Source organism: Triturus cristatus, chromosome 11 (genome assembly GCF_964204655.1).
Source record: "Triturus cristatus chromosome 11, aTriCri1.1, whole genome shotgun sequence".
NCBI classification, from domain to species: domain Eukaryota; kingdom Metazoa; phylum Chordata; class Amphibia; order Caudata; family Salamandridae; genus Triturus; species Triturus cristatus.
The window spans coordinates 362,698,401-362,725,752 of record NC_140594.1 but is presented as its reverse complement, the minus strand read 5'-3'; the positions used below and the strand labels follow the sequence as shown (position 1 = coordinate 362,725,752).

The 27,352-nt window shown below is 44.1% G+C and overlaps 1 protein-coding gene across 2 annotated transcripts in view; it reads right to left on the bottom strand.

The window, feature by feature from the left end:
• OSBP2 (oxysterol binding protein 2) overlaps positions 1-27,352 on the bottom strand; it is a 1,376,304-nt gene that overhangs the window by 449,076 nt on the left and 899,876 nt on the right. For both annotated transcript variants that reach the window (XM_085633692.1, XM_085633693.1), the window contains one exon: positions 1,735-1,852. In XM_085633692.1, the coding sequence (XP_085489818.1) occupies positions 1,735-1,852 (118 nt within the window). The remainder of the gene's footprint in view (positions 1-1,734; positions 1,853-27,352) is intronic.

Below are 27,352 nucleotides of genomic sequence, written 5' to 3'. Positions count from 1 at the left end.
GACAGGTCTAACAGACCCTGAACAACATCCTGTCTAGTATTCTTGCCTGCTGGGCATTCTAAATAGCTCGAAGGCGATGCAGGTAATGGATGTAGAAATAAGGAGATGCAGATTATCTGCATCCCCTCACACTGTTGTTTGAGGACTAAATTAAATGTGCAAGCATAATTGATTTCCATTTCTTAAATTTGTGCTGAAGTGAGGCTTTTCACAAATTGATGCAGCAACAAACTGAGCTGTTAATAGACTATGGTTAACTGACGGCAATGGCTCTAGGCAGCTGTGGCAAAGTAGCCAGAGTGTATTCTTTTTGATAGTGCACCACAAAACAGCAAGTAGGTAATGAAAAAGCCAAAATGAGACACACAACTAGCATCTTGTGCCAAGTAAAACACCATTACAGTTAGTTATAGAAAAGTACATGATACTAGAATGTAGGTCCCAGAGAACATGGAAAACAAAACTTCATCCTTTGCTTAGCTACTCAGTAATCTAGTCAAAAACAACGTTGTCCTCGCTGGAGAATAAGGATGTAACTTATGCAATCCCTATACTAATTCTGCACGAATCCTGTTTGGGTTGCGAAGTCGCGTGCAAACCACCGAAAAGCGATTCAACACCTCATCAGGGGTAGCAAGTGCTATATAAATGCAAACCCTTCCCTCTTCTATTCCTTCACTATCTTTTTTCAATCCAAATAACAAACTCACATGTCCACCGCTCAAATTAATTTCATATCTCCCTATACGAATTCACCACTAATCCTTTTTGGGTTCCAGAGAAGCGTGCTATTCGCCAAAAAATCACGTCACTGCCTTGTCAGGGGTAGTAAGCGCTAAATAAATGCATTTACAATACAATACAATTCTCACTACACTTCTTCATCACTGCATGAAATAAGGGTTCTAACTTAGACTGTGCCACAGGGTGGTTCATTAACAGCACCTACAGCCTCCTCTTCCTGGAAGGTTCCCTTTAGCATGAGCTGTAGTGTACCGTCTTAATAAGGACTGCTTGATGTGCTCGGGTGCTGAGATGATGTGCTAGAAATTGGAAGATTAAAAGGACCGCAGATCTCTGCTGCATTAAAAAGCAATGAGAATTTAGAAAGCATGTGACTCCCAAGGTTCTGCTATGTATATGACAGAATAATTGCTTGTTCACCCAGACTTTTGTAGCGGAAGTAGGTTGATAACTATTTCAAATCCTGTTTTCTGTCCAGTTAAAATAAACCATACCTATGAAGTAATTCATATGATGTTTTTTATAAACCTAAATCTTGATCCCTTAAGGGTTTGCCTTACGAGTGAAAGCTCCGTTTTCTCTTGACAGGCATCGATATGTATATGTTTCTGATGACACAATATGTTAATCTCTCAAGAAAGATGAATACTTAAAGTTTCAATTTCAGGTTCAATTTATGTTACTAAACATGTTAGAGCAGGGTACTGAGCTTGTTGGTTGGAATCCATTGTATTCTCCTTATTTGTTCTATTTCGAGATTATTTAACTACCTGAGGCACTTTTGGTAGTAGGGATTTCAATACAGTATCTACAAATAACCCCTGTAATTGGTTATGAACGGGAAAAAGAGGTATTGGCTCCTCGCTTCCGCTTTCACCTTCAAGGCTAGCCTCACTTTACCACTTGGGAAGGTTGGCTATTTACATCACTGAAATTCCCAGGTGGGACATCTGTATGCTGTGTACCGGCACAGTAGCAAAATAACCATACCTGAGATGATTGGTGTCTGCGGTCACTGTAATAAAAGCTGGAGCATCCTCCATCGCATCAAAATATTCTGTCTCCTCATCTTCGTCACTGGCGTCTCTTTTGGACGGATGCACACCACCTGTGAACACAAACCATTCAACCATTAATCTACAGTACCTCAATATCAATGCAAAAAAAACTACACTTAAATGGAGAGCCAACCACTGTCACTGACAGAAACACACTATCCAATGAAAAGGCAGCTAAGGGAAAGTTACTCATCTGTAACAATTGATGTCTAGCTTTGGTTTCCTCGGTTGATGCTTATATTTAGAAAATCATGGCATTATGGAAGGATGGCATAATGCTGGTCTTTTAACTGTTGCCATTAAAATTGGAAGATTATCTGGGTATCCACAGGAATAATGAAAGAAAGCCCTAAGGGGATTTAAGACTTCAAGTATTCTTCTGAAAATAATTCCGAAGTTTTGTTGTGCGACTTTCATTTTTAAAGAAAGTAAAGGTTGTTTGACCCAAGGTGGATTTTTTCATGAGGTTTGCACCATAACAGGTCTTTCGACTACAAGACATCTGCCGCCCGTGGAGTTATAGTATTTTTATGTTATGTGGAATATGCATTAGTTAGAGGACCCAAGAGGCCCCCGAGACATAGGGCCTCATTAGGATATCGGTCAGACTGCCACCGAAAGGCCGTCGGTGGCGGTCTGACCAACATCCAGCTGAGCAGTCCGACTGCCACATTATGCTGCAGAAGGTAGGACCGCATCGGTAGGAGGGACCAACCGACGTTTCCGACTGGCTCAAGGAGCTCGTCGGTTGGATCATATTCTCTACAATAGGGGCAGCGCCTGCTCAGGCACCGCCGTAGCGTTTACAATGTCACTTTCCGACAACCTTTATAGAAAGGCTGTCGGAAAGAGACTTTAGGGGCCCCTAGCAGGGCTCCAGTCCCCCATGGGCCTTGGCTATGATGCCTGGCGGGGTACCTATGGTGCTCCCCCAAAAATCCATGCACCTTGTGCCAGGCACCATATGGTGCCTGGCACACATGCATGGATGTTTCACAACATCCCTTTTTCCTTTGTTGCTTGTGCTGTGGCCCTTTTTGGGCCGCAGCACAAGCTGCAATGGAAAAATCCATGATTGCGACCACCTACACGGCGGTCGCATCATAATTTGGTGGGTGGGACCGCCGACTACTTGTCGGTTGGTCCCAATCCTGTTGCAATGGCGGTTATACGTTCATCCAACCACCATCATAATCAGGCACATTGTTTTTAATTTTGCTTATGGGGTGTTTAATGGATTTTCTCTTGATGGCTAACTGGAAGGCAAACGAGACACTTATGAAGAAGGTGTTCAGAGACTTTATTCCAGTTATTGGTTTGCACATGTTCTGGAGGACTTGTCGGTTGAGGATTTGATATGCTGATGGGTTCTAATAAACCTGTTTATATGGTCAACCTTGTAATATAAGAAGAATCATTTTTTGTAATCGAAATTCACCTTACCATGAGCAATCCATCACTAAGAAGGGACAAGATAGCAGTTATGAATGGATTACCGCAAAGAAGATGAAGGAATAATCCACAGGAGGATTGTTAATCTAGCATTACAAATAACTAATTGTGATGTTTATGATTTGAGGAGTTCCCAGCTGCAAAAAGAATTAACAAACAAGTCAGATACTCCCTAAGGTTACCTGTGTTAGTAACATGCATGCACTAACAATGAGCACATGTTATGTTATGTTATGTTATGTTATGTTATTTATCATTTATAAGGCGCACAGATGCCACAGCCAAGCGGCGTCCTGGCGCTACAAAGGACGAGCAACACAACCAACAGATGAACATGCTAACCAAGATCGCTAGACCAAAGGAAACAAGAATGTTTTCACCGCTTTCCTAAAAGGAAGCAAGTCCGGAATGGACCGAACACTGAACGGCAATGTGTTCCAAAGGCTGGCCGCCAAGACACCAAAAGAGCGTCCGCCCATTCTGGCTTTTTTAAAGCGAGGGATTGTGACCAAAAATTGACCGGTTGAACGAAGTGTTCTAGCCGGTGTGTAGTAGGAGATAGTCTGAGACAGAATAGGAGGGGAAGCCAGTTTCAGAATTTTAAAAACCAGGCACAGTACTTTAAATGTTATCCTCTGCCTAACGGGCAACCAGTGAAGATCAGAAATGGCGCTCCTAACTGAGCAAAATTTAGGCAGACCTATCAGCATACGAGCAGCCGCGTTTTGTACGCGCTGAAGGCGTGTAAACTCTGCTTGATTGGTGCCCAATAAGAGTGCACTGGCATAATCCAATCTGGAAAGAATCATGGCCTGCACTATAAGTTGCCTGGTAGAAGCGTCGAAGAATTTAAGAATAGGCCTGAGACTCTGAAGAACGCCAAAACAGGTGCCCGCAACTTTCTTTGTGTGGGGGATGAATGATAGATTGGCGTCAAGCAGAATCCCAAGATTCTTCACCTGGGTGACTGGTATGGGAGTTGGGCCGAGCTCTAAAGGCCACCAGTCGTCTCCCCAAAGATGGATTTCCTTGCCCAGCACTAAGACTTCTGTTTTTGTGGCATTAAGTTGGAGACGATTGTCGGTCATCCAGCTTGCCACCTCTCTAAGAGCTTGTTGGAAATTAGAGGAATTCAGCGTGGTAGACCCATTAAGAGCCACAGCTAATTGGGTATCATCGGCGTAAGATACCATAGTGAGACCCCATTTATTGGCAACTTCCGTCAACGGTCTCACGTACAAATTGAACAGGGTCGGACTAAGTGCCGAACCCTGCGGAACTCCTTGGGAAATAGGGCGGGGAGAAGACTCGTAAGGGGGAGTACAAACCTTAAAGGTACGCTCGGCCAGAAAAGAGCGAAACCAACCCAAAGCAGTGCCACATCCTTTGGAGATGCAGATCTACCAGCCTTGAAAATAAATTTGCAGTATGAGAGGAGGTGGGGTCTGAAGAGTGGGCCAGGCTTTGACCTCATCACTGTCTGTACAGCCATTAGGAGCCTGGGGGGAGGGGCAGGGCTTGCATACCACCCCTGCACATGTAGACGCTTGTAGTCTCCCTCAAAATACTAACAAAGGCTTCAGATGCTACCCCCAATGTCCAAGGGAGATTGTAAAAGCTGGGCATCAGACATGCAAGGCCTCCATGTAAAAGCTGAAAACCCACTCTGTACATGATTTCCAACTCACCTTGCCCTTCACGGTGCAATATTGGCTCTTCATTGGGGGACTGTGTAAAGAGTGACACTATTATGTAGTACACAGTGGCAGTGTATGAGTTGGCAGGACTGCAGATGATCTTAATCTTGATAGGCACACAAACTTCTCGGATAAGTTGTCTTACACTATTATACTAAATAATCGATATTCCATACCAGTATGTCGGTAGGTTAGCATAACGTTTTGAATTTTGTAACACTACACAGAGACAACATTTTGGAATATTCGTACTTATGAACAATGATTTAATATTGCATTTTGAATGGATTCTGAATTAGCTGATATCCTTTTTTATCAATATCGGCGAGAACATAAAGAGCTCCATGTAAGATTTTAGGATAGCCACACCACTGCATTCAACTTTCAATGACAGTAATCTCTTTCCTCTTCTCACCATACACACATATTTTTATCTTGTCACTGCCTAATGTAGTGAATTTCCAGTCATGCATCAGGTGTGGAGACAGAAGGTTGGGGGTCTTAGGGGCCTGAGGGCTTCCTATGAGAGGTCATAGGTCTGGTGAGACCAGGGTGGGTTTTAGGGGTGTGCTTTGAGAGGCAGTCGAGACAAAGCAGAGTAATATGTACTATTTTCTCCTTGTGGGGTCCCTCCGTACACTCAAATACTTCTCTTGCCACATCTGGAGTCCATGTGTGCTCCTGCAACTCTCTCAACATGAGAGATGTATTCTTTGTCCCATTAGTACTTCCATGTACAAATTACAATACATTTTATACCAGCTTGCTTTTTAGGTCTATTAATGCAATTATGCTATGCTAATGCTTTTGAAAGATATACTGTCAGCTTTCCAAAAGCACAAGCCTCTAAACACAGCAGATTCATAAAATATTTCATCAAAATGGATCTACTCATCAGAGGTTGAGTATATAAAATTAATTGTGATCCCACTGTGAGGTCCTCTTACTGGACATTGAGTTAGGACTTTGATTTGGAAGACAATTCATGGTACAGTAGCAGTAACTTATAATTATTACCAGTTTTACCATTTCTAAGTCTGCCAAGAATTCACAAAGTGATTCCTGGCAGATGAAAGCCCACTTAGAGGGGCAGAGCTCTCCACCACAAGTGCAATGATTTGTGCTGGCATAAATCCACTAACGGGGTGGAATAAAGGGTGTTTCAAGGCTTGGCTTGCCTTGAAAGTTTGGGAATGTCCACAAGCATGGAAGGTTGTCAGCATTCCTAAATTATGGTCTAACCCATTCTCACCCTGGAATTTGTAAGAGACAAAGAAGCACCTTCATATTTGGTGAAGGGAGGGAGTAAGGGAAGCAATTTTTCCTTGGTGAAAAATATTTTCTCATTCAGAAAAAACTGTTTTTAAGAAGTGCATGTACAGAAGGGAATCCATGTCAATGGTATGGAGTATTCTGCTAAGGAAAACTCCATACAGAGGAAACAGAAACAAAAATGTGGATGCTGATAATTCCAAATAGAATCTGCAAGCAAACGTGTGCCAGGTCCAGCTTTCCCTGCTGATTTGATTAGGAATTGGTGAATTCCAAAATGTAGTAGATCTGATCCAACACATAGAAGAAGTAAATGTGCAGCTGCTAAAGTTTCATGAACAGGGCACAATGTGTTTTTCTACCTTCAGTTTAGAAATAGTTGTTTGTACAAAGAACAGCTATACTTTTTCAGTTAGGTGACCCAATCCATTGACTAGGTTACTGGGTAATCCTTTGAATGTCACACTGATATGATCTTGGAATTGTGATTCTCAGATTTGTTAATTAGGCCCTTTTGTATGACCTGTAGCCAATATCTCATAAATACCTACTGTAAAGATCCAAAATCCTTAGAAATTGACCAACTCTTCATCCACTGAGCCCCAATCCAAACATCAATCCCTGAAACACCAAACTAGTACAAACCCACTCTAATCCCGTTCTTATGTCAAATCAAAATCTCAGATGCACCACCACCAATAACCAAGGATTTAGATATTTTTCAACTGGGTCCAGAAGATCATTTAGTTTGTTCCTGTTCATGTCCGATATATCATCAGTGAGTCGACTGTGAAGTCTAAGCTGGAGTCTGCTAATAGTTTATATCATGAATTTGCAAAATAGTAACTGTTTGAAACCTTCAACTAGTCCAAAACGCTTGAGTTCTTATGTTCCTAGGACTCCAGTGCACAGACCCTATCTTGGCTACAATGAATAACTTGCATCAGGTTAAAGTGGAGGACAGATCGATAGTCAAATGACTACACATTATTGATGAATGCCTTAAATAAACTATTAATGGTTACAGTAACTTCTTATTGACGACCAGAAAAAGCTGACATTTTGCCACTGTAGGTTGCAAGCTTCTAAATGCACTCCTGAATTAAATTTGACTGTGCTCTTGCCATCTAACATTTGATAATTCCTTGTCTTTCACTTCCAAGTGAAGGCAATTTAGCAGTACAGAACCTAGTGATGTCTAGATGTGTAGTAGGATTCAAATATATTCACACACTAATTTCCCAAATCAAATTAACCAGCCACACCAATCAATGATCTCACACCAACAACTCTGGCAACCACTATCCAACCCCTTCCCTTTCTCTTCCTTGGCATGAGACATTATTGTAGAAAAAAACTCTCCCACCATCTACCTAGCACCACCACTGATATCCCTAACTCCCATCTAGGCTTGCTTTTTCAACAGACCTTCACACCAAAAGGGACAGAACATCAGTGGAAAACACCATTCTACTGAATAGGGTTACTTCCTTCCCCTATATTGCTCCTCTTCAGTTGAACCTCTTAAGGCTCTGAAGTAACCCAAAGGCCGCATATAAGCATACAATAACATTAAGATTAAAAGTTAATTCAGTTCAAACTTTGTCTAACATGTTTAGTGGACTCATTTAGAGAATGGAGGTATAGGACAGTTGCATTTGTTAGCTTTCCTTTGTGTAATTGTTTCTCCAGATTACTGTGACCCACTGTAGTAGGAGGTGAGTGATGTATAAAACACAATTTAATATACTTGGCGGTCTGTGAGAAGATACCAGGTACTTCCGCGGTGCTGCTTCTTTGAAGAAAGTGTGACTAAAAGACGGCAACACCCTCTTGAACCACATGACCCTTGGAATACCAGAACAGAGGTAAATTCTCTAGAACAGAAAACCAAGACAGGTGAGAGACTTAGGCCTCACGAGTGAGCATGCATATAAAGGCAGGGATACATTTAACAAGCCCTGACAAAAGCCCCAGACCCAAACGGGCTCGGCGTGCAGGCTGGAACATGTTGGCACAAATACAGGAGGTTTAATTGAACAATTATATTCAATAAAAAAAACCAATAAATCTTTTATCCTTACCCCAGGTACCCAATGAATAATGACAACCTTTGGGTATACCTGTAGGTATATTTAACAGTATATCTTCATCTGGATCCCTGCTTATCCAGTTTGATTTCATCTAAGAACTCCCATTCTATCTTTGGTTGTGCACGCCCTGGTCGTATCATCCTACTACAGTGTGGATAGGTGCCAATGGTGAAGCATGTCACGATAAGTGAGTGACACATCTACTCCTATATCTTAGGATATCCAAGAGGTTTAAGGAGGGACCTTGTTGTCTTTTATGATAAGGTTCAAAAGTCGTTCATCCCCCAAACTCGTTGAACACTCCAGTTGCTCTTTGTGTGTGAGCACTTTATAAATACCATAAATAAATAGATAATGCAGGGAGTGTTGATAAGTGCAGAAGGGCTGCAACTTTGTACAACTTATCAATGGGTATGCTATTGTAGTTCTATCCCTTTAAGAGTGTTTTTCCACAGTGGCTTGCTAATGTTTACAGCATTATGAGATCCGATATAATTTCAGAAACATAACTGTCTGCAGCGGTGCAAGCATCAGACATTCACATTATGTTCTGTCCACTGGTATGGGCATGCTTAGGGTTAGAGTTGAATGAGGTGGGAGGTATCGGTGGGAATTCCATTGGATAATTCTTGAACATGGAACGTGAATACACAGAATTAAGAGATTTGATGTGTAGGATAACACCCTTCTAAATTATTTCTAATCCAGTGGCGTGAGAAACACGGGAAGGAATTCAAATGAATAAGCGACTAATAATGCATAGTTGCTCTATTCTTATTTATGTTGTGGGCGATGTCATCAAAAGTGAACAGCAGAGGTATTTTAGAATGTCACAGTTCCTACAAATTCTAAGTTGTATTCGCACCCAAAGTGTAACATTGGAGGCTGGCCAGCAAATCAGAATGCTTTATTTGTTTGCTATATCTAATATTGCAGGCCTGTGAAGAGAATATTCTGTGGGTGGCCAGTTCCAATATCACTCCTGAACGCTATGAACAAATAGGGAGTGCTACAGAAGCCTGAGTTGCCTCTCACCAGAATGTGTTTAGTGTAAAATATGTTCAGATCCTTTCACGTTGATACCTCAGCCTCCTAATTAGCAGCTACTGGTTCACATACAGCTGTCTGAGCTCCCCACCCTGGTTTTGGTGAGAATAAACTCAATCAGCCAAAGAAAAGTAGAAAATTGGCTGATTGAGCTTCTCTTCCACAAAAAAGGAGGCGCTTACCTAACCCTCTGTGAGAGGGGAGTGGACAGAGAAAAAGCAAGAGACCTAATCACTGGCGAATAGAATTGGTTTTTTTCGCCACAAATTCAGGTGAGATGCTGCTCAAGCACCCAAAGCACTCCATATTTTGAGTGGTGTCATGTCAAATGCCTAACTGCCTTTGCGTGTAGGAGCAGCCCTAGTTCTCCATTGTTAGTAGTTGTCAACCCTGTGCTCTCCTCAGTGATGCTAGCAAGGTGGAAAATTCAGATTATACAGATAAGCCTTTTTGAGGTCTCAAATGGTTAGAAATGCATTTTGCAATGTACAAAAGCCAAATTGCGATTAGGTAACTTGTTATTAAATTGCCATTTGGGTTTGAAATTCGATATTTGGAAGAGACATGTTTAGTCGTATACATTAATGTTTTGCAACCGGTATTATGGTTGAGAAAAAAATCTTTTTTCACCAACTACTGAAAGGTAGTGGTAACCATTCACAAAAGGATCCTCTTGGGACCCTTTCCCTTTAGAGAATGTAAAAAATATATACATTTTTACGAGAAGGCAGGGGTACCACTACCTACTCTTAAAAAATCAATGTGAAATGTTTAATGTTATTATTTTTTAAGTGCATCCCTTTTCCTCTAAAGAAAATGGCTGCATTTCAAAGAAAAATTTGTGTTATTTAAAATAAAATTACAGACATGGTGGTCTGCTGACCCCAGCAGGCCACCATCACTGTGATAGCTAGCATTCCTAATGGGCCGCAACAAGAAACCTACCTCATTAATATTTATGAGGTAGGTAGATTTGGGACCCACTAGGAAACACTATTTAACATTTTTAAGTTTAGTACATTAAGAATAGCGATTACCAAATTGCGATTCGGCATAAATCAATATTTGGAAATCACTATTCTTAATAGTTGGACAACTGACTCGTTGTCTGGTAATGTGAAGCATTACAAGTAAATAGCATGGTATTGAATATATATTTGTTTGGAATCAAAGAAAGTTAAGATAACAATAGTGTAGGTTTAAAGGTTAGGTGACAAGCCAGACCTAAACATCCGTGTGGGTTAATGACTGGCCTTTTCCCTATTTTTGCTGCAGCCAGGGAAAAAGACCCTAAATTATCTAGTTATATAAGACACTTTGATAGCATTACAATGTCATGTGTGTGCCCCTAAACGTTCAAGCTCAGACAGCTGGATAAATAAACAAAATGATCACAGCTTTTGGAGGGCAGACACTTTTTTGGTGGCAGCGCACCACTTCTGCCCAAACAAAACATGTACTCCTGGCTCCCAACATATGGGCAGAGGAAAAGCCCCTCTCTAGTGATGCTCACATAATAGTCTGGTGACAGCTGCACTGTCAAGCCAGACCATAAAACCGTGGGAAAGAAATCTTGCCACAATGTGCTGATGTTAGCAAGGTTTGTAATAGTGGAAGAATCGCGTCGGAAGGATGTTACTATGCTCCCATTATACAATGCCATCTTTCTCTCCAGGCTGGATCTTTAACCGCTTCGGTGCTCATGACGAGCTGGGCTCGTCATAACCGTCGCGGCCCGCCCACGCGCGGTTGATTTCCCCGCCTGTGCGGGAGAATCAATCAGTGGGCGAGGTCGTGACGAGCTCAGCTCCACTGTGCCTCATGACGAGCTGGGCTCGTCACGAGCACAGCGCCACCGCCCCCCGCCCCCCCCCCCCGCATAGCGGGAGAATTACCTGCGCGTGGAAGGGGTTATAGATGCAACAGCAAATAGTCTGATGGAGCATATTTGTTATGCTGTTTTAAAAAAGACAAACAAATGATGTTCTAGCTGTCTGTTTAAACTATTCTGCGCTTCTAAGAATTAGGACCAATCGCTCAATTTCCTTGGCCCTTGTGTTTATTTACCTTCATTCTTTCATTAGATTTTATGAAATCACAATACATTTTCGTCAGAAAAGGGACCACTATCAATTTTCTAGATACATAAGCAGACATTTTCAGTACATCTAACCATAATTATGAAAAACGTTTTGGACAAAACAAACACCAAAATCAGGAAAGAATTTACATTTAACTGTTTAAAAACAGTGCATATGTACAATCTCACAAATACCTTGTCCAGTCATTTATATTTATATAATCAAACAGCAGTAGCCATAATTCCCTAATATGTTTCTATTCTACTGTTGGTAGCTCTTGGGAACTGTTGACTCTATTCCGTTATGCAAAGGTCTCCATGAAAACTTCATGGAAACCTTTGCATAAGGGCGAGCAGAAGAGTTCTAGTACGAACACGGTACTGTTGATCATTAACTACAACTAAGCATACAAAGTGGAGAGAGGGGGTTAGTGAAAAAGGAAACTAATTCAAACTCATACATTATTATTCACAGCACATACCCAGTCGTTGTTCTGAGGAGAACCCCAGTAACGATAATAGGGTACGAAATGCGTGTGCATGGCATAATCTCTTGGGAAATACAACTGCAGGAATAGGATTATCTAGGGGTTAAATTACGATTTCTCAACCCCAAGAATTTGCCGCAGATACAGTTCAGTACAAAACCATGATCCAGGACATCCATACATACACATAACCAGTATGATAATAAGATAACTACATAGCGGTTGTTTCTAATTGTTGGATGAACACCATTAAAACAAAATATTCATAGTGAATAACATAGTAAAATATTTTATTTTCTAACCTAAACAAATTGCGCAAACTGCAGCAGAAACATATATTAAATCACACAGTAACCTGTGCAAACAGTGTAAACAGCAGCTGAAACACAGTGAAGCACAAGTAAATACAATAACAGTTTATCAAATGTAGGCAAAACACACACAACACTATCTAAAATCTAAATTGCAGTACCAATTACAAACGACTGAGATCAGTGAGAGGAAGGTTAATAAAAGTCATACCGGCCACCGGGATACAAATACATTACTCACAGAGATAGGACGAGAAAAATAAGCAACCAGGTAAAATTAACCACACTCGTATCAAACACTATGTAGAACAGAGGACAGGTTTTTTCATTTTAACGAATCATATACTCCTGTGTGGCAGTTATAGAGCCCAAACCAGTCAGATGTCTAAAACCGCAATGTCTGGACACTTGCTAATTGCATATATTCTGTGACGCGGAAGCAAACAGCAAATTACCACTGTTCTGCCTTACAAAAGAGAAAACGTAACATGAACTGAACAATCTTCAATGAAAATGCACACCATATATATTACAGCCACTTCAATGGACATATCCCAAAAAACGGGTTAGTCTGTAACTTGTCAGGTGCTCGTCAAGTTAATGATCAAATACAGGTCCAAATATAGGATACATGTACTACCAATTGGAGAAAGCACAAAAGGACTCTAATAAAGTATTACATATGCAGTTTGCTAAACAGAGACAGAACAGTTAACAAAACTCCAGTCGACTGATAAAGCACGTGTTCTTGTTAGACTTGACATCCTTAGTGTAATCTTCCCCTAAAATATTTGCTTTCATCAACCCTGTTTTCTGAATTTGCTTTTGTTGGAATTAGGACTCTGTGTATTCTACAACAGCTAAGCGGTGCTAAAGTGTCTGTGCTCACTCCCTCAAAGAAGGTACAATTGTCCTACACCTTATTGGTGCATTTAATTTACTTGTACATCCCTAGAAAAGTGGTATTGCATGTGCCCAGGGTGGGTAAAGTAAGTGCTACTAGTGGGCCTGCAGCACTCATTGTGCCACCTACTAAAGTAGCACTTTAAAATGTGTTGCAGGCCTATCATTGCCACCTGTAGTGCAGTTATAACCTTCCAATTCGACCTGACAAAATAGAACTCTTACCAGGCCTAAACCTTCCTTTTAATACTTATAAGGCTCCCCTAAGGTAGGCAATAAAGCCCATGGGCAGGGTGCACCTATTAAAAAAAGTAGGACATGTGGGCTTACGTTTTACATGTCCTGGTAGTGGAAAAACTTCTATGTTTATGACTACCGTAAGGACTATTTCTCCCATTAGATATTGAGGGTGCCCTTATTACATTTAAAAAGTGCTAACATTTGATTGGGAGCAGGTACAAATGTCATGTTTGGACTCAAATAAATTGTAATTTTAAATCCTCTTTGAGAAAAAAGTTGGATTTTAAGTAACAATCCTGAAAATTACCTCTTTAAGAAAGATGGCATTTTCTTGCCTTAATCATTTAGTGCCTGTCAGTGTTCTGGATTACATGACTGTGAATGGCTCTGCTCTTGGGGTTTCTGTATTCTTGTCAGACAGTGAGACAAAGGGGACTGAATGTAGGCAGGATGCGGTTTCCCACTCCACTTACACTTGAAAGGGCTTGCCTCCAGCACACACAAACAAACCTGAGACCAGCCTTTTGTCACCTCAGACTACTTGGAGAATTGGCAAGAGAATCAGATGTGGGGGTGGCCCAGGATGTCCCCCCACTTCAAAGGCTGGCACCAGGTATAAATAATTGACACTTAGAACACTACTTGAGTACATTTCTTGGAACTGTAGAAGACTTCAGAAGGACAGCCTGGACTCCTAGAGGACTGCCCGGCTGCTACCAGAGGACGGCCTTGCTGCTTGTAGGAGAACTGGACCATTTTCTTAAACCCAGGACCACCAGAATTGATGCTAAGGGATAGCTGTCTGGCCTCCTATGTGAGCTAAAGAGACATAACAAGTTTCAGAGACCTTGAACCTGCACCTGGCCTCTGCTGGAGTGAGCCCTAACCCCTCAAAGTGGTGCCCCGCAGTTCTTCGACCACTGGAAACTGTGTTAAGAGGTGCTGCCCCTGCCTAACCCTAATCTTGGGACTTAGAATTATTTTTACCAAAAACAGTCCTGAGAACCAACAAAAGACCAAGACGTACCTGCCCACCGATCCGCCCAAGGTGCATCGCCAGTCGGCCTAACTTCGCAGTAACTCCCATTATTTTATACCCAGCTGCAACAAATCCCACTTAGCAGGAGCTTTTGGTGAAGGTATCAAGCCTGTGGCACCCTCGTTGGCTACAGCCTGCAGCTTTGGCCCGATGGAGATTTTTGACTTCCAAAGGTAAATATCTTCACCGCCACTCCGTCCAGTGGCTCCCCGACAGCAATTGCTCCTCCTCAGACACCGTCTGCTGCCTTGCCCCACAGAAAATTCAACCTTTTCAGGAACTTTTCCTCAAAATTTCTTTATAGCCAGAAGGTAAGTCGAGACCGAGCTCAGTACACCGTGTGTATCCAACTGGCGCTACATTGCGATCAGCCTCAACTTTTGACTTTGCCCTGGTCTTGCGCGACCAGATACTCTTGGTTGGCACTTTGATCATTTAGGTGCTATTTTGCACTAAAAATGTATAAAATTCATAAATTTGGTTCCACTGGTTGGATTGCATTTATGTGGGGTCATTTTCTTAATTAAATTGTACCCTATTTTTTGTAAATTGGTTAGGGATTTTTCCCAGTGTTTTCACTTTATTACTGTTTGTTTTCTGCAAACATACTTTACACATTGCCTTTATGTTAAGACAGACTGCTCTTGTGCCAAGAGATGAAAGGGTTACCTACATTCATCTATCGCTAGGGGGTCATGCCATCAAAAAGGAACAGACAGAGAAGTTTTAGAACTTATCCGTGAGACACTTGAATGAACACTTCTTCCCTTATTCCAGGCCCTTCTTTGGAGCCTTGTGCACTCCTCATACTCAACACTAGTTTTCAAGTCATGACCGATTTACACTTCCGTCCCTGAACCACAAAGATCAAACCTAACACATTCACACCTGCTACACACAGGAACCACAACATTCACACTTGATACACACAGGAACTGAAACATACAAGAAACTTACTGAGAATCTAGAAAGGACATGGCACAGATCTTAATCCTCTACAGGTTTTACAAGTCTTACAGCAGATTGCCACACCTGGAAAAAGAACATCATCACTGCCATAGTTGATTCCTTTCAATCAATCAAACAAGTTTATTTCAGGGAAGTGTATTAAGGAAACATCCAAAGAAATACACAATTAGAAATATTCAACATGTAAATAAAATACAGCATGCACAATTGATACTTCTACAACTAATAAATAATATCAAAACATAATTTACAGTGGATATAATCAATCTTCTAAATAAAAATGTACTGAACATTAGAGCATAAGAATGCCACTCTTACAGCTACATACTATAATCTAGTTTTACAGTCAAATAAGAAAAAGCAAAAAACAGTAAAAACCAATGACTATGAAGTGTCTGATTTTAAAGTACGTCATTCAGTTACTTGACTACTGACACTCAAATTCTTTGAGTAAAGGAAACTTGATATGTTATGGCAAAGGGGATACAACAGCCAAGATTGTCTCTATTTCTTCCACCACAGGACCAAACAGACAGCCGTTAGTATTGTGTATATTAAGTGACCAACTACAAGTAAATGATGCCAGTGGTGAAGTTCCTAACCGGAATTTAATAAATACATTTTTGGCTATCATTGGTTCCATCTCCTATCAATTCAAAAGAGGGTGTAGAATTGACATATGAATTTATTTATCAATTAAACAGTTTGAATGTTGCAGCAGATATCAGATGTAACAAAAGACCAATAGCCCTTTCTTATCAATTTTTTAGTTGGTCATATATTTGCTCTGGATAGATCCAGATGTGAACCGTGCTAAATTTTTCAAGCACAATTCAAAGCAATGGGCCAAAGTAGACTATGTGCACCATGACTTCATAAAGGGACTATTGGTAAGAAATTGTAGTAGTTTTACTCCGTAATCAAATCCAATACAGAATTGGCTGCAATGTGATAAATTGTTTGATGCTCCTTATGCCTAAACCCATCAAGAAGGGGATAATAGAAAGTGTACTGGGGGTAATCTAGTAATGTTTTATCAATGTGGGTTCCACTGTTTTCAATTTATCCAGTTTTTATATCCCAAAAGTCAAGAACCATATAGTGCTGCAGACTGGACCTGGGCCTTATATATTTCCATGACAGGAGAAATAATGTGTGGCCCCAGTTGCATGGCATAAAGCCCTAAAGGCAGCTGCTCTGTGACTCAGTGTAATAGTACTATTTCCAATTTACTTTGCCCAGCTACCATTTGATGCAATCCGGACACCCAGATAATCATAGTCATGAATCTTTTCTAACCTCTCCTGAAAATAAGGGACACTTAAAATGTCTTGGCGAGTTAAAATGTCTTAGAGGGCTAAGAAACAAACATTGATTTAAATGGATTGATAGATAACCCAAGTTCCTCACAAAACTCAGAGAATTACGTTAATAGGTGCTGCGACCCCATTTCAGTTTTACAGATTAGCAGTGCATCATCTGCAAAAACTAGGTTACACACCTTGAAGCCTGTCAGAGTAGGCACATCATTCAAGCGTGTATCAAGTGTATTGATCACTTGATTTAAGTAAAAAATAAAAAGTGTAGGAGCAGTATGCAGCCTTGGTAGAAACCCTGGCTTACTCGTTAGCTCACCTTTAGTCCCCCACCTTACTCTGACACAATTTTTTATTATGAAGCCTGAAAATCAAATTAAAAAGTAAGTCAGGGGGGTCCATGTCATTAAGTCCCCTCCATAAAACATTTCATGGAACTGTGTCAAAGGCAGATTTTAAATCTACATATGCTACATACGAAACTGCCTTTTTCTGAGATACATTTTTCTACAGGAGCAAACTGAATCTAAAAGCGTGAACAGTCGTACTAACATCTTTCCAGAATTAGGCTTAGTAACAGACGATTACAACTATAAAGATATGCTCAAGGCCAACAAATATTCTACAGCTCTGCAAATAGATGTAACGCATCCAGGAAGTTGAAAGTAACTACTCGGCTAGTGACTTTCATAAGATAGGTCAGGTCTGGGCAGAAATCATACTTGGTCTTGAACGTCTAACATTTACCTCATACTTAGTCGAACTAAGACTAAGTTAATCCTCAAAAATGGGGATGCACTCCATCACCAAGTCCAGGCTTGGCTCAACATCAAAATCTGGACATTATTTTGAGATTGTCCTTCAATGAGCATATGCAGAAAAATATTTCAGCATTCTTGCTTCAAATCAGCCTTCAGAGCAAGCTGCTTTCATCCACAAAATCAATTCATATGTACAGTCATGGCCTTGTCTCTAACAACCTTCCCAAGTAAGATGGGCTGGAATTCTAACCCAGGTGATTGCCAGTGGTTAGACTTAATGAACACATTCCTCCCACCATCTTTTGTGTGTTTGATGTACTGCCCTAAAGTGTCAAGAGTATGCCCAGTTGTGGGCCCCATGCTCACAGAGCCACTACAACCAAGCTACACCTGACTGAAAGTAGTCTTGGGTTGCTTGTTTTCCAGCTCAGGGAGGACCTGGCCTGACAGTTCAGGATAGGCATCCCTATCAGAGCAGGGTCAAGACTGATTTGCATATGACTGGGTCCAAACTGATGTGGCATTGTGGGCACAAAAATAGCAGGTTGGAGTGCAACCCTGAGTGATTGCCAGTGGTTAGACAAATTGCAAGCATTCCTCCCATCACCTTTTGCATGTTTGAAGTACCGCCCTAAGTGGCAAGACTATGTCCAGACATGGGTCCCATGCTCACCGTGCCACTGGACACAAAATACACCAAAATCAAGACCCCCAATCAGGGCTAGTTCAGGCAGGACCTGGCCCGGCAGCTCTGGCTGTACTGTCCTTATTGGAGCAAGGTCAACACTGATTTGCCTATGGCTGAGTCTAAAGTGAGGTGGTATGGTGGGCAAAAGAACGATGAGTTGGAATACTACCCCAAGCAATTTCCAGTGGTTAGACTTAATGCAAGCATTTCTCCCATCGCCTTTTGGCATGTTTTATGTACTCTCCTCATACAGAACCAAAAAACGACCTACAACCATATAGAGGTTTCATTCACAATTAATCCCGATGAGGCCAAAACTGGAGTTACCAGCCCAATAAGGATTTCACCCAGGCAGAAGTGTCTAGGTAAAATACTGAGCAAAATAATGTGGGAGACATATGGTAATGTGAGGAAATAGGGAGCAATTCCACTGACTGATACTGATGTCCACTACATTGGTAATTTCAGGGAGAGAAGGAAAGGCTAGGAGGAATTGTCAGACTTGCTTGCAGTCTACTCAATACGGGTAACATGGCTTGTTCTACAGTACTAAACAAAACATTGAAATGCATTTTAACGCACCACGTCTGTTTCATCACCACTTAGACCATAACCTACCTAACCACTAGAGAGCTCTTTGGAGCCTCAACAAAAGATAGGAAAGCATTAGAGAAATGCTACAATATTTCACAACACAATGTTGTTCACTAGAAGCAATAAACATAATCAGAATGTCTCCACCTACAGAACAAGAAACGGTACACAGTACAAACCTAACACCCATTGCAAAACCACAACCCAATGCACAGATGCACAAACAACATCTTATTTAATCAGAAAATAGCAATCACTTTGATGTAATACAATAGAAACAGCAATCTCTATATGCACAGCTTAAGGTAACTACGCGTGACACTTCCACAATCCTCCACTACACTGCCTTAAAGAAGCTCATCCGAACTGAACATGCTGGGCGACAGCTGACTGACAATCGCAAAGAAGCCAAAAGCAAAGCCATCTAACACATTTCTCACCTAGTCTGACACAAACACACTTTATAAGATGAAACACTTCAAGCTAGTTAAGAACTGATATGGTCAACCAGTGGTCCTCCTTCAAACAAAGTGAGTTTTCATGACCTAACAAAACCTACACACAGCAGACACAAAATTTACCTCCCCAGTCAGAAAACCCAGCACCACTGAAACATGTCACAGTGCAAACACACTCAAATCTTCATGGAAACATACAAAAGGACACTGCATTAAAGCTGACAGCATAGAAAATAAAGCATCTGACAGTATCAAAATATGATCGATCATATAGCAGATTATATTACAGAGGAATTAAATGTTATCAAACATTAATACATCACAAGCCTGTGAAATTGTTTAGCTTGTTGGACACACAGAAAGATTCTCTCTTGCAAAATGCTGATGGTGCTTCCCCCCATTTGTCTGACTAAATGATGTGCGGAGATAGCTGAGGACACCATTGATGAACGACTTGGGAGATGAGTGATCTCTGTATCACTGGTACACTTAATAGGAAAGAAACCACAACAAGCATGGAGTTCTATTTAGATGAAAGAAGTAGCTAATAGACCACCTATCACCGAGTCGTGTATTGTATTGTGGATTTAATCTTTGTACATTACCGTCCCTGACCTCTAGTGATTCATGGTTTGCTTAAGTGGGGCATGAATTTAGGTTTATTGGTCGGATAAACCACACACAGTGATCACCCAGTGGACTCCCAATAATCAAATGACCCACCTTGTACGCTGTAAATAAAGCATCGAAAAATGAAGCAAAGTCCCAGCCAGGCTAGCATACATTTGAAACAAATGGAACTCAAAGATGCTTTAAGGTATGGGTAAAGTGACCAATTGCCTAGGGCCCCCACCTTCTGATGGCCCCCCAGGAAAAGTTAATTATAGCTCTCTCTAGCTCACCTTTGTCTATTTCTACATCCGAACCTCTCTTCTTCTGTCTGCCTACCTCTCCCTCTCCCTCTCTTTGCTGTGTGCCATCTTAAGGATTTTTAGGGTCCCCCAAAAGACATATTTCAGCTGTATTTGTGTTAAACTTGTTTCTGAAAGGTTGTTTAGCACCATGCAGGCTACATTTAGCAAAAATTTGAGTAACACATTTCATATTTGTTATGAACAGGGAGCCCAAAGTATGTCTTGCCCAGGGCCCTAAAAATCCTTAGGAGGACACTGACGGAACTCAAGTGAGATCAGACAGCAGGCCTCTCATGTCTCTTCATCTTTCATCAAGATTCACAGAATTAAGGTACTCTAAGAAATGTGCCTTCTAAAGTTTCTTACATTTGAAGTTGAATCAATTAATGGTGTGATTAGTGGTATGTCTGATATCATTCAACATGCCCTAAATGGTGCTTGTTGATGTCTAATGTATGTGAAGCCATATAGATTACATAGTCAACAATGCTGTCATTGGTGATTTTACATGCAATGACCTGTTTGATGTCACATGTGAAGTCATCAGTAATGAATGGGGGTAATTAAGATTGCGTTGCTACCTTCAGTAGTGGGGTGTCTTCTAAGAAGGCTATAAAACACTGATGGAAGACCTATCACCTTGTCTCCACATAACTTGGTGAAGGGGATTTGAATTGGAATATGTGTTTATAACAAACAATCTTTTACATACAAAAAAATTGAAAAGTCAATGACAAAAAAAGCTTTCAGGGACAAATGTCTGCTCTGCTGAAAAAACTGTAATGAAGAGTAAAATAACAGCCAAAAGGGAGGTGGAAAAAGCAGAAAAGCAGAAAGTCTGTGTTAGACCTGTCAGCCCTTTGGGTGGTCCCTCCTCATCATTATTTATTTTGTCCCACTTTTGCCTCAAACCCTGTTTGAATTTTTCCTTTTTGGGAACCACCAGACTTTTTAGTGTTGCTACAGATTCAGGGAGCCATTTTAGCTACCCCTGAAACTTCTGTCTGAGGGCCTGAAGCACAAAATGGTGGCCTCCGGTGACATCACCAGCATCCACTGGAACCTACCAGCACCTTCCAGAACCTTCCAGGAGATTCCAGAACTGTGTGACAGTTGGAAACCGTTTAGAATGTTGGGAGGATAAGAGAGTGAGTTGGCAGTTGGAGCTGGCAGTTGGAGAGAGAGGAGCACAACAGTGAAGGAGGAAGGAGTGAAGCAGCAGGGGTGGAAACTTGTGCCTGGAGTGGGGTCCATAAACCCACCCTTGATACTTGTCCCTACTGATGGATCCCAGCCTATAGCCCTGTGTGGGAAGAAGTCAGAAGAAGTCAGAAGAAAACCATCCTAAGGACCTGGACAGCAGGAACAGGCCTTAGAACCAAGAAGACAGCAAGATTCTGACCTGAGAACTGGTTTCCCTGGAGCCTGGCGTCGAGTAGCCGAAGACCTGGAGCCCGAGGTGGAGAAGCGGCGCTGACTGAGGTGGCAGACGTCGTACCCGGAGCCGCCTGAGGTCGTAAGAGGGCGCCGGCGGAGGTCGAGAGGAATACCAAGGGTCGAGAAGGAGGTGAACCGAGGTCGAGCGAGCGGCGTCATCGGAGGAGTGAAGTCCGCCCTCCGGAGTCGTCGGAGACCGAGGTAGAGGAGCACCGGAGGACGGGAGTGAGGATCGCACTCCGGAGTCGCCCGGAACCTGTGAGGAGGAACACCGGAGGTCGGGGGTGAGGATCGCACCCCGGAGTCGCCGGAAGTCGACAGCGAGGCCAGGCCGGCCGACGTCATCGGAGCCGAGAGCGCCATCGGACCGGAGCCGCCCGAAGTCGACATCGTGAAGAGACTGCCCGACGCCGTCGAATCGGAGGTCGAGATCGAACCGAGGCCACCGACATCGGACCGGAACCGCCTGCCGGCGTCGTCAAAGAACTAACATTGTGCCGAGGCCGCCGAGACCGAACCGGAACCGCCTCACGGCGTCGACACGACTCCAGCGGCGTCGGAACATCAGAAAAGGGCAGTAAGTGGAGTAGAGGGCGCCTAAGGCCCTGTGGAGACCTGAGAGACTACTCTAAGGGGCTAGGGAGGTGCTGAAACCCACCTGACTGTGCCTGGGGGTGAACTGGGACTAACCTAGAGAGGTTGTGTGGAGAGGGAAGCCAGGGCATTGGAATTCCCCCCCCCCTTTTGATCTACCTCAGTTTAGGCCTCAGCCTTTGCCTCAGCCAGGGAGTAGTACCCCTCAAGCCTACCACAACCCTACAAGCTGTGCCTGGGCCAAATCAGCCCTTCAGAAGTGAAGTGTCATCTGATTACAGGAGTGTTGCTGTATACTGTTAATTATTTATTGGGGGTACTGTATTTATTGAATTTTTACCTATTTATTGCTGCACTATATTTATAGGTCCACAGGACTTGTTGGTGTACAGTATTTATTGGTACAGTATTTATTGGTACAGTATTTATTGGTACAGTATTTATTACCTCAAAGTATTTAATTGTCTGTATATATTGCACTTGTATTTATGTCCTGTTATTTATGATCACCCCTATTTATTTCAGCAAACAGCAAATATTTATTTGACCTGCTCTATTTAAGAATTTGTATATTGTGATTGTTATTTATTTTTCCAATCAGCAACTAAGAGAAAAAGATAAAGAAAGAATATTTTCATAATTTTTACGGTGTAGAGTCGTTTTTGGAACGGATGCACGCATGGTTATTGTATGGGTATATTGTATGCTTAGCACTGCGCCTGTTTCCTGACCACTCGAGCCAAGCTACCACAGTGTGTTCGGGGAGTCCACCACCACCCTGCGGAGTGGGAGTGGGCTGTTTCCAACATAAATTGGTGTTCAGTGGTGGGATAGAGCTGTGCCTACATATACTTAACAATAACTGTGGGTAGTCCATAGGCCTACACCGGGAGTTTTCTCACAGCGGCCTTCCTAATTGTGGGTTTTTGTTTTTTTCCAAATTTACTCTGGTGGTGGGAGGAGGTATTATTAAAGGTACCCCCCTGCATTGTTACTGCACAAAACCTGTCCTCTAACCTGAGTGGGCAAGATGGAGTTTGTTCTTGAAAACCTAGACACATACACTGTGGCCCAACTCAGGGAGTTTTGCCAGCGAGAGGGGGTGTACTGTCCCCCAGGAGCAAAGAAGGGTGCACTCCAAACCAGCTTAAGGGCTTGGGGGGAGGCACGCAGGGAAAGCAAAGCTGAGGAAGAAGACAGGGATGGAGAGCCTGACCCTGAGGGGGCGGAGATGTACCAACCTGAGGTGGGGAACCTGTCCGCAGGGCCCAGGACACTTTCTAGGAAGGGCAGCACTGTCTCTAGTGGGGGCTTATCCGAAGTGGAGTTAGCAGACCGGAGAGAGAAGAGACAGCTCACATGGGACTTAGCAAGGCTGGAAAAGGAGAAAGAGGAGCAGAGGATGGCCCATGAATTGCGACTGAAAGAAATAGATCTTCAGATTTTGAGAATCGGGGCACAACCTGTTCCTAATGGTGGCAGCCAAAACCAAGAGTCCACCAGGGAATCCAAACCTTACCTGCCAAAGGACATTGTAGCGAGCTATGGGACAGGTGACGACATCGCCAAGTGGCTAGCAGCCTATGAGGTCTCATTGAGGGCCCATGGGGTTCCAGCGAAGTATTGGGGAGGGGGGTTGTATAAGTACATGCCTCCAGCTGGTAGGGATGCTTTATTGGCCCTCGAAGAGGAGGAGCAAACCCACTACCCCACCATGAAACTGGCGCTCATCAGAAAGTTTGGACTAACTCCGGAAAAGTACAGACAGAAGTTCAGGGGTAGTCACAAACTGGGCACACAGAATTGGGTGGACTTCCTGGACTATGCAAAGAAGGCACTGGAAGGTTGGATTCAAGGCAGTGAAGTAAGGAACTACGAGGAGCTGTTTGACCTAGTATTGAAGGAACACCTACTCGAGAAATGTTTCCCTGAACTGCGGCAACACCTGGTGGATAGCAAGCTGACCAGTCCCCGGAAGCTTGCTGAGGAGGCGGACATTTGGGCTAGTACCCGGGTGTCCACAAGGGGGACTGGAGGGGATACTCAAAAGGCCGGACAGGGCGCCCCCCAGAAGAAAGAGGGAGGGGAAAAGAAAAAGGAGTTCTCCAAAGGCCCCCAAAATAACTTCCAAGGGAAGGGAACAGGATTCACCTCTAAGGCTAACCCACCCAGAAACCCTAATCCTGGCCAGAGTCAGCAGCCAAGGGTTGTCCATTGCTACGAGTGCGGTGGCGTTGGACACTATAAAGGAGATCCGAAGTGTCAGAAACGCTCACCCCCTCCCACTGGAGGAAAGCCCCCCGGAGTAGCTAGTGTAGTGCTCGGGGAGGAGATGCCCTTAACTAAGGGAAGGGAGTGGGCGGGTGTCACTTTAGTGTCCCTGGGAGAACGGGAGATGGTTCCCAAGATCCAGGTGCCCGCAAATACCGCAAAGTATGGGCAGTGGATCACCATCAACGGCCAAAGAGGGGAGGCTCTGAGAGACACAGGAGCCAGTATGACTATGGTACGTAGCCAACTGGTGTCTCCAGAGCAAGTCATTCCCGATGTACTCCACCCAGCCGCGATGGCTGACGGCAGAACCGGCCACTATCCCGTGGCTGAGGTTCCCTTTGAATGGGGGGGGGTTGCAGGTTCACTTCGAGTTGCCGTAAGCCCTGCCGTGCCAGTCGATTGTCTGCTGGGCAATGACATGGAGCACAACGCTTGGAAGGAGGTGGAATACCGGACTCATACCGAGATGCTGGGTACACCTGACTGGGCCTGTGTTAGCACAAGGTCCGTGACTACCCGAAGAGGGAGTTCATTCCGGCTGGAGCCTGGAACAAAGGCCCAGCCAGCTGCCAGTCAAGGGAAGAACCGAGGACAGGAGGAGCCTGCCTCGGCGTCTCCACCCCGTAGGACGGATAGACCACCGGAGGTGGTGGACCAGGAGTCTGCGGAGGGGGACGTTACCAACCTGGAGGACCTACCCATCCCGGCCGAGTGGCACGTGGAGGGAGGCCCGTCCAGGGAGGAATTCTGCCAGGGCCAGAGGGAGTGCCCTACCCTTGAGGGGCTGAGGCGACAGGCCGAAGCCCAGGCAGCAGGGAACGTTGAAGGGAACTACAGTGTTTACTGGGAGGATGGCCTCCTCTACAGTGAACCCAAGGCACCCCTACATGGATCGTCACGAGCCTTGGTAGTTCCTCAACGTTATCGAGCCTTCCTTCTGGAGTTGGCTCACGAGATACCATTGGCAGGACACCTGGGGCAAGACAAGACCTTCGCCCGTCTTGTCCCACACTTTTATTGGCCTCAGATGAAAGTGTCGTCCGATACCTACTGCCGGACATGTGTGTCTTGCCAAGCCAGTGGGAAAACAGGGGTGAAGCTGAAAGCTCCCCTGGAACCACTTCCTGTCGTTAGCACCCCCTTTGAAAGGGTGGGCATCGACATTGTGGGTCCATTAGATCCACCGACTACAGCTGGTCACAGGTTTATCCTGGTTCTGGTGGATCATGCCACACGGTACCCAGAGGCAATACCTCTGAGGACCATAACAGCACCTGTTGTGGCTAGGGCCCTGATGGGAATCTTTACCCGAGTGGGTTTTCCCAAGGAAGTTGTGTCCGACAGGGGGACCAACTTCATGTCAGCATATATGCGGGCAATGTGGAAGGAGTGTGGAGTGACCTACCGGTTCACAACTCCTTACCACCCCCAGACCAATGGTCTGGTGGAGAGGTTTAATAAAACCTTGAAAGGCATGATCAGAAGTCTGCCTGAAAGCCTGCGGAGGAAATGGGACGTCCTCCTACCCTGTTTACTTTTTTCATACAGGGAAGTGCCACAGAAGGGAGTGGGCTTCAGCCCCTTCGAGCTTCTGTATGGGCACCCTGTACGCGGACCTCTTAACCTGGTGAGAGACGGATGGGAAAGAACTCCCAGAAAGCTCCCCCAGGATGTGGTGAGCTACATGCTGGCCTTCCGGAGCCAAATGGCTAAGTTGTGGAAGCAAGCTTCTGACAACTTGGAAGCCAGCCAAGCAGTGATGAAGGCGTGGTATGACCACAACGCTCACCCGGTGGAGTTGGAGCCTGGCCAGAAGGTGTGGGTGATCGAACCAGGAGAGCTTAGTGCCCTTCAGGATCGCTGGTCAGGACCCTTTGAGGTGTTGGAGAAGAAGGGTAAGGCTACCTACTTGGTGGACCTGAAGACCCCTCGTCAGCCCCTGCGGGTGCTGCATGCCAACCGCCTCAAACCCCACCACGAGAGGCCCGAAGTCATCTTGATGATGGTGACTGACGGAGGAGAGGACGTGGAAAGCGAGCCTCTCCCTGATCTGTTTGCGTCTCAGGAAAAGGATGGGTCGGTGGAGGGAGTGATTCTCTCCCCATCTCTAACTCCTGAACAGCAGGAGGACTGTCGCCAGGTCCTGGGGCAGTACTCTTCGTTGTTCTCCCTTGTCCCGGGTAGGACTCACCTGTGCGTCCATGACGTGGACACAGGAGACAGCCCACCTGTGAAGTCCAAGATCTACCGGATGTCAGACAAGGTGAAGGCCAGCATTCATAGTGAAGTCACTAAGATGCTGGAGCTAGGAGTGATTGAACCTTCTAGCAGCCCCTGGTCCAGTCCGGTGGTGTTAGTACCAAAAGCTGCACCACCGGGTGCCCAACCAGAACTGAGGTTCTGTGTGGACTACCGGGGACTGAATTCAGTGACAAAGACTGATGCTCATCCGATCCCTAGGGCGGATGAATTAATTGACCGGCTGGGAGCTGCCCAATATCTAAGTACCTTTGACCTTACTTCAGGGTACTGGCAGATCTCTTTGACTAATGGAGCAAGGGAAAGGTCAGCCTTCTCCACGCCCAATGGCCACTACCAGTTCTGTGTGATGCCCTTTGGGCTCAAGAACGCACCTGCCACGTTTCAGCGCCTGGTAAACCAGATCCTCACCGGAATGGAGAGTTTCTCTGCTGCTTATCTGGATGACATAGCCGTCTTCAGTAACAGCTGGGAGGATCACTTGCGTCACCTGCAAGCTGTTCTCCAGGCCCTGAGACAAGCTGGATTGACGATCAAGGCCAGCAAGTGCCAGATCGGGCAGGGGTCGGTAGTGTACCTTGGACACTTGGTGGGTAGGGGAACGGTGCAGCCCCTCCAGGCGAAGATCGAGGCCATCATGGCCTGGGAACCCCCCAAGACACAG